Here is a 13,988-nt window from a genome sequence, read left to right as displayed (position 1 = left end):
TTATTCCTCCCCATCATTCTTTTTTGGTACTCCGCCTCTATTGTCCCCGCCTCTCTTCTTCAATATTCTCTCTTTTCTCCTTTCTTCCTCCCACTGTTATCTTATTTCATTTTTTTCTGATCCATTCCAAATCTGACAATGGCTATGATCCTGACATACCAGAAATTAAGATTGTGTTTCCAAAATGGAATTATCCCAATAAGTTCCAGTAGATTCTGGATGATTTCAAACTGATTTGATTTCATCTGAGAAATCAGAATTGTTGTTGAGGAGTTTATCCTGATTCAAATTTGTTGATGAATCATGATTGGTCGATTTTGAAGACTGCAGCACTCGAAAGCTTGTGATCTCATATTGCTAATAAGAGCCTAGTGTATACACTATTAGCCTCTTAGATACTATTGACAAAGTAGAAACAGATATGCAAATATATATGAGAAGGCTACAGTATATTAATGGTACTATGAGGCATACCGATCAGCATGATGTATACCATATTTACCGATCTGACCAAGGACTGGTGTCAAATCATATGGTCCAGTATAGGTCAATGTTTTTTTCAGTATTTTCTTCTATTGATAGCGGTGGTACTGACGTCTAGTAGATTTTCAAAATCAGTATTAGACCAAGATTTAATTTCTTAAGATTGATGACACAAAAGTATTGTGAAAGGAGTGATGTGGTCCAATACCAGTCGTGTTCTTTTTTTATTATTTCAATGGATGACACCACACAGTCTAAGTTGATGTACTGCTCACTCACTCAGTATATGCTGGTACCATAATAGTCAGGTAAATTATCAAAATTGGTTTCATACCAGGATTTAAATCCTTAACATGACACAATATCATTGTGAAGGACTATATTGCAATCACAACAACAATGACAACAACAACAATGATGCAAGCTGTAATGTCCCAACCATCAAATTATTGTATGGCTTCCTACAGTTTAGTGTGCTAATAAAGTAAGAAGCTAAAGGTTTGGGTATGGCCTGGATGGTAATCATGGTGATTGGTTTAGGAAAAGCTTGTTGGTGTAGCCATGTAGGATTGCCTCTTCAAGAGAAGGGTCATGTGTAACTTTTCCTACCACTGAATTCGATAGAAAGTGTCATTTATGATTAAACTATTAATTCTTGAGCCGCATGTTCTTGCACATATTAAACTTGGTATCAGTACTTTTTTCTTGCTTTTGTTGGTAATGTAATAATTGTTGTTGATAAATTGACCAATGCAGTACTCAAAATTTGTAAAACCTGCTTTTGATGACTTCATACTCCCAACAAAGAAGTATGCTGATATCATCATTCCCCGTGGTGGAGATAATCATGTGGCAATTGACTTAATTGTGGAACATATCCGTACAAAACTTGGTCAGCATAATCTCTGTAAAATATATCCAAACCTTTCTGTCATCCAGTCGACATTCCAGGTAATCAGATATGTTTGCAACAATATTATTATTTTTCTTGAGAATTTTGTCATTAAGTTGAAACTGAACTAGTCAGCTTTTAACTTTCCAGTTTTAGATATTTATAGCTACTTATGAACAGCTATCCTGCAAATCTTTTGCAGATTCGTGGCATGCATACGCTCATACGTGATGCCAAAACAACTACACATGATTTCATATTTTATTCTGATCGGTTGATTCGTTTGGTCAGTAAGATTTTTGTCTGGTTGTAGAGATTATTTTTTGATGATATCTTATTTTGAATACATATTCTTGTGATAGGTTGTTGAACATGGTCTAGGTCATCTTCCATTTAAGGAAAAGCAGGTGATCACACCAACAGGTATTAGTTTTCTTCCCTTGTCCTGTGATTGGTGCTAATTTAGAATCTTAATCTTCTTGAAATGCTATGTGGAATATTGTGCTTTACTATTTTGTACATATGTAATCATGAATCCAATTCAAACTATGTGGATCATCTTTCTGCAATTTTAGAATATAAGACTACTGGAAAATTGGTCTAACTGAGCATGCCATATTGAGAGTTCTCTTATTCTCTGCAGTCATCTATTGTATCCTAGATTTACTGACATTTTGATAGTTGGCTTGTTTACTAGATCATTTGATCATTTTATTCAAGGCCTACTAGAACATAATCAAATGAGTATTATTTGATAGAGCTTACAAAATATACCTTGATGTTGTTGTTTTCAAGAAACTACTTCTATGATACCTATGAAAACGTCAATGTGAAATCTTATGTAGCATAATATGTAGTATATTATACCATAATTATCATCCTAGTAACTATAAATTTATGATATCTAAAATATTGGTTTGATGATTGTGGTGTACATGTCAACTTACCAAGGGATAGGATTCCGTAACCTTATCTGGCAAATTTTGAAAATATTAACTAGTTCAACTGCTAAAGATCTTGACTGTTGATAGGAAGGTACTGGATCAAATCTCATCTTCAGTCTTTACCCTTTGCAAAAAAAGAAAAAAAGAATTTTATATGGGGAGAGAGAAAGAGAGTAAGAAATGAACAATAATGGTCAGAATAATCTCTTATTTTTCTCTAGGAATACAAGTTTGAGGTCTCATGCCCTTTATCACAAAGAGGCTTTATAAGTCTCAGGATGTGATCTTCCAAAGAGTCAGCAGTGCTATTTAAATTTTTTAAAAATATATAGATTATTATGTTTTTAACCAAGAAATCTTTCTTCTGGTGGCACTATCAATCCTCATTTGCCATCACATTGAGCTGGTTGACACCGTTGTTGTGATGCCGGAATAGAGAAAGTAAAGAAAGGAAATGAATGAAAACATAACAAAAATTATATAGACAATTGATGTTTTACCTTAGTAGAATGTGAATACAAAATGTAGTTATACAACAAATCCGTTAAGTAAAATATTGATTTTAAAAAATAATAAAATATTGATTTCTTCAAGTACTTATACTAACAGGATTGAGAAAGTTGACTTGCAATTTTTGGTCAAAATTAAGGAATGCTGGACATCAAGGGTTTAGATCTTGGTGCAATACTAGTTTTGGTAATTGATTGTACTGGTATTTTGTATATATCATCTCCATACTATCCGGTATCATTGGAAAACAAATCTCGGTCAGTGTTGACCTATGTGGTTGGCGCTGGTCCTCGATGGACTACTAAATACTGGTTGCTGCATGCTAGTCCAACTGGTATTTGTTTCTTTGATGAACATTTGGCATTACACTCCGTAAAAGATACATATATTTGTGATTTAGTTGACCTAAACCAAATCACAAACTTATTTAAAGTTATCTATATTTTAGGCATAATTTCACTTTATGGCATGGAGATTTGATGTATGTATATTTATCTTACTCAAGTGTCAGAACATGAATGCTCAAAATTTAACACTTCATTTATCTTATTGTTTATATATTCTCCCAGTGCATCATCACATGGGTTCTCTCATATTCAATTAGGCTTGTTACACAACCAAAGATTTAATATCTGCTAATACTAGTTTCAATAATCTATCAAATCAGCATGATGCATGTTCATAGAGTGGTATATTGAGACATACCATCCAGTACCATTCAATAAAATAATAAAATTTAAATGAAATGACATCATACCATTATTGAGTTCAGTGATTTAAAAAGCGCTAAGTGCCAAAAGGCGTCAAGGTCCAAAAATGCCCGAGGCGCTAGGCGCTCGCCCGAGCAAAGTGAGACGCTAAAATATAAAAATATATAATATAATTATTTAAATTTTTAAATAAAAATATGTTATTAAATTAGTCTAATAAATACAAATACTATTACTAGTATACAGTTAACAATATACTGTTAACTGTATATTGTATATTGTTAACAGTATACTATCGAAGAGTGTAAGGGAAGAGTCGGAAGACCGAGGGTGTTGACTAAGAAGAGCGAGAGCGACAGCTGCGAGCAACGACAGTGGCAGCGACAGTTACAGCAGCGAGCAGCAGCAGCGACAACGGGAGTGACAAGCGGCAACAGTGGCACCGGCAGCAGCGAGCAGAGATAGTGGCAATGGTAGTAGCGAGCGGGAGCGAAAGCGGCGAGCGGAGACAGTGACAATAATAGCAGCGGGAGCGGGAGCGGGAGCGGTGAGCGGCAACGGTAGCAGCGAGCATCGACAGCAGCAGCGGCGGCAGTAGCGTGAAAGACGAGTAGGGTTAGGGTTGGGGAAGTCACGCTGATATCGGTGCTTTAGTTGGTTCGATTGAACCAACTAAAGCACCGGAGACCGAACCAGACCTCAAACGCTGGTTCGGTCGTCTGGTTTAACCCAGGTGCTCGCCCGAAGCGCCCGGCGTCTGGGCTCGGGCGAGCGCCCAGGCGGCGCCTCTTTGAAGCGTGCTGCTTGGAAATGAAGCGAGGCGCTTGGGCCTCGCCTCGCCTCGCCCGAGCGCCTTTTTAAATCACTGATTGAGTTATATGTTGCAATATTGGTACTTAGTCGGACTGATGGTTGTATATATTGGTTTGAATGGTATGTAAAATCTCAGTACAAGGATGCTTTTTCTTAAAAGCCAACTTTATTAAGATTTGAGTCTTAATGGACCAATCACTTACAATTAAGATTAATTATACTATCTAGAAAAGTATTTCTTACACAATGAATTTGATGACAAAAGTTCAATCTGGGGTTGGTACAAATTCAAGCAACTAAACTATGTAACTGTTTATCCAACTTAAATTAGAACAACTCGGATAACATAGTTTGATTGAATAGTTAACAAAATATATCTATGTACTTATATGTTTTATTTTTTTAGAACAAACAAAAAGTAGACCAATTAAAAATAGCATTCTTATCAGGAATATTTTTAACTCTATAAATATCAAGAGGCATGATACTATACCTCACATGCATGAGCCTTGCACTGGACTCATGCATGTGATTGGCTAAGAAAAGTTCCAATTGGGTAACTAAGCCCCAGAATCTTTCATGCAATACAAGGTGTGAGGCTGTTTCACCTGAAACTACCCAAATTTTCATAAAAAAATAGATAATATGTGGCTAAAACACGTTCTTCAATCTTGCACCTAGTTTTTACCAAATTCTGTGTCATAATACCATAGTTTGGATTTGTCTGAAGACTCTGAACTGTTCACTTCAAACTTCACCTTCTCATTGAACAAAATATTTTGTATAGACTTAGTTTTGCACAAAGGTTGTGTTGTCTAGTATTATATTTCTAGGTAATATATGGTTGGACAGACTATAAAAATATAACTACAAGCCATGAAGTCCCAACTATTCAGGGCCAGTTACATGGATTGTTTCACACCATTAAGGGCAATGTAACCATTCAAATTAATAGCCCTCAGTTTCTTCTCATTATTTCAGATAGAGTTTTATTAGGTCATTCGATATCTCTCCTCGTGCAATAATCCTGATTTATTCATTAAGCTGGTGCATAGTTTATTTTTCAACATGTCCATATCTCCTCAACTGGTTTTTCCTTATTTCATCCTTGATGAGAACTATCTGTAATTGTTTATCATTTTAAATACTTCTTAATGCAACTTGATAGTAACTTCATCCATGTCATCACCTTTATCTCAGAGGTATTAAGTTTTCTGTATATATTTTCACATCCAGTAATCTAATCTGTGAGTGACACAATACACCTAATGCCCTTGTCAATATAATATTTGCATTTTAATTCAAGGGACACATAGCAATCACACAGTACTCCTAATGCCCCTTTTACATCACAAATATCTAGCTTTCCATAGAAGATATCTTCAGCAATGTCCACTTCATGTTTATAAAATAAATCTTGTCTAGAATTTTGTACTAGTTTCCATTCCCTCAGTTCATTGTTTGAAAGTTCAAATGAAATATGTGCAAATGAGTTTTTTTTTTTCAAGGTTTATCTGTTTTTCCTTTAGATATGTAAGAAATTGAGAAACTTGTGACAATAGGCTGACAGAACACCTGAAATTATTGAATGTGTACTGTGAATCTGACCATGTGTTGATCTTGGTTCCTACAAATATACTTATCCCAGATGAAATCTAGATTCTTTTTTTTTTGTGTGCATTTATTCTGATAGTTCTGACTCTCTTGAAGTTTTTCATAATGATTATCTTTGCATGTTTTTGACTTTTTATTTGGTACATTTCTGATCAAGTTTGATGCACTACATATGTTGGTTGTACTGATCTTCAGCTATCCCCACTTCAAGCTTCCATGTACTGTTTGGGTTTACCATCACTATGGTATCTTCTGAATGTATCATTTATAACATTTGACTTTTATGGCTTGTTGATAAATCTCTTTTATTTTCTAGGCAGAAATAAATAATATAATAATATAATAATATTATAATATCTCCGTGCTTTTCTGGATTTTTTTGTTTCAATTTCTTTCTTGGGACAATTCTGAACTAAGTAAATTACCTCTTGCAGTTTTAGTTATTTGCTTTTCATGAAAATGCTGATGGGGAACTGATGCCTAAGAGAGTTCTCCTTTGAATAGATGTGACTTGTATTTTTATACCATACGGATGGGTAATTTCTTCATAACATCTCATGTTATAAGGTGAGTAATGAACTTGGTGATGCTTTACTTTTCTCAGGATCTGTTTATACTGGAGTAGAATTTTGTAAAAGGTTATGTGGCATTTCCATTATCAGAAGGTATTGCTTCTTTATTTTATTAGTAACATTAAGGTATTGCTTCGCTTGCGCTATTAACAATGTTGGTTTTAAAGATGTTCTTCATAACTTCTCACTTCTTTAATTGAATCAAAGGGTCACTGTAGATATGATTATTTCCAGTCACTTAACAAATGAACTTTCTGATTAGTCAATACATAGAATGGCAAAGATGTTAAAACTTACAAAGCTATTGAATTTCTATTTGGCTTGAAAGGAAAAAAAATCATCAATACTCTTTCTTATATGTAAGATCGTAGCTTTATATCTCTCGTCCTGATTCATTTTGCTTGTTCCTGTGATCACGAGGGAGACTGCTGTTGATGGTTCTTACACCACTCTTCACCTATTTTGGCAAGCATCATCTTACTATTTATGAACGGAAACGCATATTAGCACTTCTTTTCTAGAAACTTATCTTTTGGCTATTGATTTGTTTCCCCAACTAATTTCCCTTTGGTTTGGTGCCTATCTCTATCTTTCAATAGCATTTTAAAGTACTCATCATCTACTTGTTGTTGGAACTGAAATGTGAATATTGACTGGTAATGTACACCAGCGGTGAAAGTATGGAAAATGCTCTGCGGGCATGTTGTAAAGGCATCAAGATCGGGAAGATCCTTATTCATAGGGAAGGTGATAATGGTCAGCAGGTTTGCACAGAACTTCTCAATTTTCTACTAAGTATGCTCTGATTAATATTTTAACAGTTTGTCTATTTTTCAGTTAATTTATCACAATCTTCCAAAGGACATTGCAGATAGAAATGTGCTGCTTTTGGATCCCATACTAGGCACAGGTTGGTTCATCTAATATAAAAATGTTAATTTGTTCCATATAAAAATGGAACAAACTTCATGCAGTGCCTAATGCATTGATTGTCAAATTCCTCTTAGCTCGATTTACTTAAATGGGTTTAACTGGGGTTTTTTAATTTATCATGGTTTGTTTGGTTGTGAGAATTTCTAAAAGATGTCTTGATTTTTGTGATTTTTTTTCATGGTTGGAATGCACATTTGATATATAGATATCTTTTTCCACAATAGCTATGAATGAAGAATTTCTCTCAGACTCATTTTATGTTCACTCCATCTTGTTGTCACTTTTTGCTTCTTGGTCCTTTCATCTTTCACTACCAGTTGACCCATGGTTGTAACAATTTCTTGTCAGAAATTTAAAAGATAGTCTATTTGGAATTATGACCATATTGGTAAGTATTTTCTTTTTAGATAAAAGAATTAATATCATTGACCAGTCACAATAAACTCCATAGATGTTGTAGTAAGACTATCCCATGGGTTTTGTAGAACAAAATGTTCCCTCGTAACATGTATAGCAAAAGTTTTTGGAACTTGGTAATCCAGTCTGTAGCTTTATTGGCTTTATGGAATATGTCTCATTTGAAAATGTACAAATTGCCTAATACAATAATTGCAATCAATGGTACCGTGATGTTCATGGTAGTTCAGCTTTTGTTCTTCAATTGAGAAACAGAAGTTTGGAATCCAATTTTTATCCAAAAAAGCCTCAATTTCCTGGTTGAGAATCTTTTTTCTCTTTTCACTAATTTTATGCACAATCCTTAAAACCATATCATTCTTTAGGTTGTCCTGTGTAACTTAGCTGTTAGACTAGTCTTTTCAATCATGAGGTTGCACACATTCTGATCACTGTTCTCTAAAGGCCTAGTATAGTATCAACTACTGACTGAGTGTAAGTCTCATTTGATAGCCTTCTCCCATTAGAAGCTATGGGATAGCTAAATTACATGATCAATCACAAGAATTTGAGTTTGGCATTAAACAAGATGAAATATTGGAGTAGCTTGCTTCACTGAATTAAATGAAATGGTATGCTTAGCTTGGTTCAAGAAGTCACTATTTCCAACCAGTTGGGCAGTCATTCACCCTATCCCTGACTAAATATGATGATATCCCAGATGGGAAAATGAACTCCTGGGTTTGGTACCAAAATGTTGCTTCTAGAAACCTTTTCTTTCTCATCCAGTCCCCCTTTAAAATCTTCTTCTCTTTTGCCTTTTTCTAGGATCAGAGTGAGGTAGAAATAGGACAGACTTGGAGAAGTTAATGTCTTTTTTCCAAACACCAGACATTCTTTTGCAGGAAGAATGGCATCATTAGCATAAAGTAGATGACTGATGTTAATATTATAAGGAAGAAACAACAGCTATTTTAATAGTTTAATCCATGATGTCTAGGTTGCAGTAGAAAACTATTCATACTGAGATAAGATACACCTATAATAATTGACATGTTACTTCCCACTTTCTCGTGGTTATTTACAAATGATTTTCTGAACCTGAGTTGGATGGTTCTTTTGATACGGATGAAATATCTTGATTGTTGTCAAAACATCCCTGCTGATGTCACCAATATATACCAGGTTGGATCAATGGATTCTCTTGCTGTTGATTCCTTGGACTCTCCAAAGTGATTCTTTATTCCTAGAATTGTAGACATTTTTGAGCTTTTGGATCTCATTGTGTTTGCAAGTGCCCTTTTAGAAATAGCATTTACCACCACAACAGCTTGCAGACAAGCTCCATTTAATTTTCTCCCGAAAGGTCAATAGCTTGCATGTGTCTCTCCAGTTATACTGTTCAAAATCCTAAGAAATCTGTAGTACACACCATTGGAGTTGCACGTAAAAGACTTTCTTCTACTGTTTCCTTTTTCAACAAGACAAAATTATTCATTTGGAAATGTGATAAAATAATTTCCTCCCAAAAGGTGAACTGGTTTGCATGAGTCTTCTTTCTTATGCTCTGCATAATTCTAAGAAATCTGCAGTATGCAAAATTATTAGTTTGGGATTATGATAAAAATAATGTCATCATTAGAACCATCATTATCTTTCAACAAGGCGATGTGTACAGGCACATGCAGGGCTAAGAGGGAACGAGGAGTCACAACCCCTGTGCCATAGTTTAGGCAATGTGACATCTAAAAGAAAACAAAAGAGCTGAATAACAAATTGCATCGGAGCACTTGGTTTTAACTTTTAAGCAATCTGCATTTTGGTCAGCGGTCGGACCAGTAAAGACTGACCGAACAGTACCAGATTGGGTGAAATTGAAAACCTTGTTGTTGACAGCTCAAAATCAATAAATTGTCATACTGATTAGTATAGACCAGCATAGATCTAAATGTATCATGCCAGAAAGCATTGGCACACGCAATACCAATCTGTAGTGAAGATGCCAGCATATGGCTAGTTCAAAATTTCCCCTGTGCTAACTGGTATAGAGGCACTCTGGCTGGCATGGAATAGAATCATATCTTGCAAGAAAGGTATCGGCAAATGTTCCCATGCCACAAAATCATACTCTTTGCTCAAAGTTTCTCTGTAACTTCCTTGAAAAGTCTTTTTTTGTTTATTGACTTACATATGCAGTGATATAAGGCAATCAAGTTGTTTGACTATATTGCTTCTGCATATTTTGTGCTGACACTTCTATGCTATTCCAGGGAACTCAGCTGTTCAAGCTATCTCTTTGCTCTTACAAAATGGAGTTCAAGAAAGCAATATAATATTTCTCAATCTCATTTCTGTAAGTCCAGTTAATTCCATGCATGAATCACTTGTGTAATTTCTGTTTATTGCTGATTTCATGTGCGGATGCAGAATTTGTTTCCTTGTCTTCTCTAAGACTGTCAAAGTGTCTTCTCTAAGACTGAAGCTTTGACACTAACCAAAAGATCTTTTCCTTTCTCAGATTCTTCTAACTATTAGTTACACGATTACAACATGCTTATTTGATTTCCCTGATGTCATAGGCTCCTCAAGGAGTGCATGTTGTTTGCAAAAGATTCCCAAGAATCAAGATTGTAACATCTGAGATAGAATTCGGTTTAAACGAAGACTTCCGTGTTGTTCCTGGAATGGGAGAGTTTGGAGATAGGTATTTTGGGACAGATGATGATTAGGAGGCAATCTTGTTAACGAAAGTCAAGAAATGGTTCATGATGAACTTAGTAAGTTCTTTCTTCTATGAAGACATAATTATGTACAAGCTGCATTAAATATCATAAACTCTATCCTTATGCATTATAAGTATGAAATTTCAGTCTCCTTTGGCCTGAAAAACCATAGCTAACAATTCTAAGTTCGTCACATCCATCTTGAGCAATGCATGTTTTTCCACCTCGAATATGTGATGTCCAAAATAACCCTGGATGGAGATTGAGACAAGGTTCTTGATAAATCTTAGTTGGCTGATGTGAAAATTGATTGTAAATGTTTAATTCAGATTACTCTCAAATGGCACATTTACCAGTAATTTCAGCTTATTCAGCTCCAAAGTTGAATTTATCATGGCTGTCGGGTTTCCAATAGGATTATCTCGTGTTGTGTTGCAATACAGGAAGATGATGCATTAAAGTAGCTTACCAAACATATAAATAACTATTAGTCAATAGTAATGACTTTCTTTAAATTCCTTAACTCAGAAAGTAGAAACAAGTTACAGTTTTCACAAAAACAGCTGCTGTTTAAAGTCAAGGCTCTTGATTAGTTTGCATTATGAAATGTGGCTTCAAAATTTAATGATGTTTTTCTTATAAATAATGATGTGCTTGGCATCTTATGCAGGTATTGGTAATACTTCTCATTGCAAGTGATCACTACAGGGGGTGTACTCTGGCAGCAATTTTATTTGCATGCTTCGAGCTTTTCCTACTTCTTGTTACTTTGCAGAATTCAATTTCTCTGTCCAGAACAAAATGTAACATGGCACCGTAGCATGATTGAGTGTTTATCACTAGTTTATATCAATTTATTTTATATATCATGTTCAACTTCACAGGGTGGTGTACCATCTGAGTTTACAGAAGTTGTTCTTAGTTGACACAAGAGGTTGCCTTTCTCCCCTTGGAAGCACGCTATCAGATGAGGTAACCATGGTAAGAAAGCATGAAATCCTTCAATATTTGATATCTTATGCGCATAATCTATGGTATGACTTATAGGTGCTGATAGATTTGAACTTACAAAACTTGCTATTGGTTTAGATCGAAGTAGTATGTGTTTGTATTTTTCCTGTTTGAGCATTACCTTTTTTACAATCTTATTTTATTTTGTTTAGAATATGTTGACCAGATGTAAAATAAATTGGTGATGATATAAGAATAACCTTTTTAGATGGATCAATGTGTTAAGGACATGAGACAGACGAGAAATCAAACCAGGAAATGAGTTGATTCATTTGAATCCTACATGCAATCTCCGTTTCACCCAAGGCATTAGGGCAGAGTCAATAACCCAAAGGTTCTATCTCCCAGCCCTGGAGACTTTTGATGAGTATTCGGATTCGTCTGAGTATGTTTCGACCTTTGTAGTTTAAATGATGTGATTACTGATATGCTTATGTGTTGGTATTTGTCAGCTACCCCATGCGGCGTGTCTTAGGGGTAATACACCTGCCTATCTTTGGACTCCGTTAGCTCTTTTAGTCAATTAGTCAAGGAGTTTGATCTTAGTTTTATCAATTACAAATTATTAATGAAGTTTACAACATTGTTTCTAGCAATTCGGTAGGAAGAAAAAAATGAGTCCCTTATTAAATTACACTTAGGAGGTTCATAGAAGAGGTTAGGATGGTGTCAAAATCTACAGACATTCTCATTAATGCAGTCATCGGCAATATTTATCTCTCTCTATCTCTCTTTGTTTTTGATCGGTTGCCAAAAAAAAATCACAAATCATATACTTGAAGCTTTTGCAAAAAGATAATTAATACATCCTGAGATTGGGAAAAAGTTGGAAGGGAAGAAACGAATGCTCCTTCCGTCCATTCCCAAATGATTGATCTCAAGGTGAAAGACCATCACGTGGGGATTGTGTGAGGGCCAAAAGAGAATTCACATCCTGTACACTTTTCATCCAATGGTCTTTGCTCATAAGGAGATAGAAAATAAAATACTGTCGGTATGACATTGAGGAGTTGGTTAGATGGTGATACCTCGATCACTATACATACCACTTTGAGCAGGATAGTGTTTTAATCTTGAGAGGAGATAGCACACCCTTAGATCTAATCTTGAGAGGAGATAGCACACCCCTTAGATCTATGACATTTCAACTAAAATGTCGTAGATTATTTGGTAGTGCTTACGTCATGTGGCACTATTGTATTATCCATTCGTAAAGAGTTAGTATAGTTGTTACCTTGCTTAGGTCTTGAGTAAGGTCTCAAAAGATTTATAAAAGAGTAAATTGATTTGTTTAAAAATGAACGATGGATAAGTCTCAACATCTCGCAAAGAGGGTAGTGTCTCGCGAAGAGGATAGTTTTACAAGCAATTCAGGCATTTGGTGCACAAGAGAGAAAAGAGATGAAGGATTGCTCATCTAAAATAATAACTTTATAAGATAAACGAATCATTGTAACTCCACAAACAATTGCTCATCGAGTGTCGAGTGTATTTGCAAGTATTTGTAGGCTTAACGTGTAAATTTATAAATCCAATTAATGCCTAACACTATCCTAAATCCCCATCTAGCTAAGTGCCACCAAGGGGGTTTTAGGATGTTGAGATGGTTAATATTTTTCTTTGCACCACAATCTAAAGTGAACAGGTCATGACACATGAAAACTAGGTCATTTGGGATAGTTTTACCCATTTTGGTGAGCGATCACTATGTTACCTTATAAAATGTTCATATTCATAATTTTCAAGCAAAAAAATATGAAAACAAGGTAAAACATGCTATTAAACATATGTATAAACAAATAAAAGCGACAATGGTCCATTGACGAAGGTGTTGTGGGTGCATGATGACTATCTGTGACATTCTCTCTCATTTAAATTGTTGATGCTTGCTAGTAGGCTTTGATGACTATATTTTCGTGTCATTGGACATCTTTAGACTTTCAACTAGCTTCTGTTCGAGGAAGCTTTCATCACTTCACTAAGTACTCAATCTACTTTGCTCCATCGGTTAGCTTTGTCTTGCGATCTACTAAAATAGTCTCAACTCGCTTCGTAAGAGGATCTGGTGGGGGGTAGTCGAGTTGGAATACTTTGGGAAATATCTCGTGGATCTAAATGGTAGACTTTTAAGTCGCTTGCATAGAAAATCTTGTGAATTTTGAGCCACGTAGGTAGCTGTAATTTATAATAGACATTACATATCATACTGATAATTGGGAAGAGTCCTTCGTACTTACGCACCAGCCTCTTATGCATTTTATGCCTAACGAACTAGAGTGATGTTGGTTGAAGCTTCACCAACATCAAATCGTTGACTTTAAACTCATGTGGTCACTTTTGAAATCTCCCACTTCTTTATCTTTTTTGTTACCTTCTCCAAGTAAGCC

The 13,988-nt window shown here is 35.2% G+C and overlaps 1 protein-coding gene across 5 annotated transcripts in view; it reads left to right on the top strand.

Annotated features, from left to right (window-relative positions):
- The window catches only part of LOC135583992 (uridine kinase-like protein 3), a 29,023-nt gene extending 17,552 nt beyond the window's left edge, over positions 1 to 11,471 (top strand). The window contains exons 8-16 of one of the 5 annotated variants that reach the window (XM_065170419.1): positions 1,240 to 1,434; positions 1,578 to 1,661; positions 1,738 to 1,798; positions 6,571 to 6,631; positions 7,209 to 7,302; positions 7,376 to 7,448; positions 10,138 to 10,220; positions 10,447 to 10,644; positions 11,261 to 11,471. In XM_065170419.1, the coding sequence (XP_065026491.1) occupies positions 1,240 to 1,434; positions 1,578 to 1,661; positions 1,738 to 1,798; positions 6,571 to 6,631; positions 7,209 to 7,302; positions 7,376 to 7,448; positions 10,138 to 10,220; positions 10,447 to 10,596 (801 nt within the window). In that variant the 3' untranslated portion in view covers positions 10,597 to 10,644; positions 11,261 to 11,471. Of the gene's footprint in view, positions 1 to 1,239; positions 1,435 to 1,577; positions 1,662 to 1,737; positions 1,799 to 6,570; positions 6,632 to 7,208; positions 7,303 to 7,375; positions 7,449 to 10,137; positions 10,221 to 10,446; positions 10,645 to 11,260 lie in introns of those variants that run through there. The other 4 variants (XR_010501638.1, XR_010501637.1, XM_065170427.1 and 1 more) reach the window with 4 other exon arrangements.
- The last annotated feature ends 2,517 nt before the right edge of the window (positions 11,472 to 13,988 follow it).

Source organism: Musa acuminata, chromosome BXJ1-4 (assembly GCF_036884655.1).
Source record: "Musa acuminata AAA Group cultivar baxijiao chromosome BXJ1-4, Cavendish_Baxijiao_AAA, whole genome shotgun sequence".
Taxonomy (NCBI): domain Eukaryota; kingdom Viridiplantae; phylum Streptophyta; class Magnoliopsida; order Zingiberales; family Musaceae; genus Musa; species Musa acuminata.
Note: the sequence above shows the minus strand (reverse complement) of the source record. Positions and strands in the feature narration are given on the sequence as shown.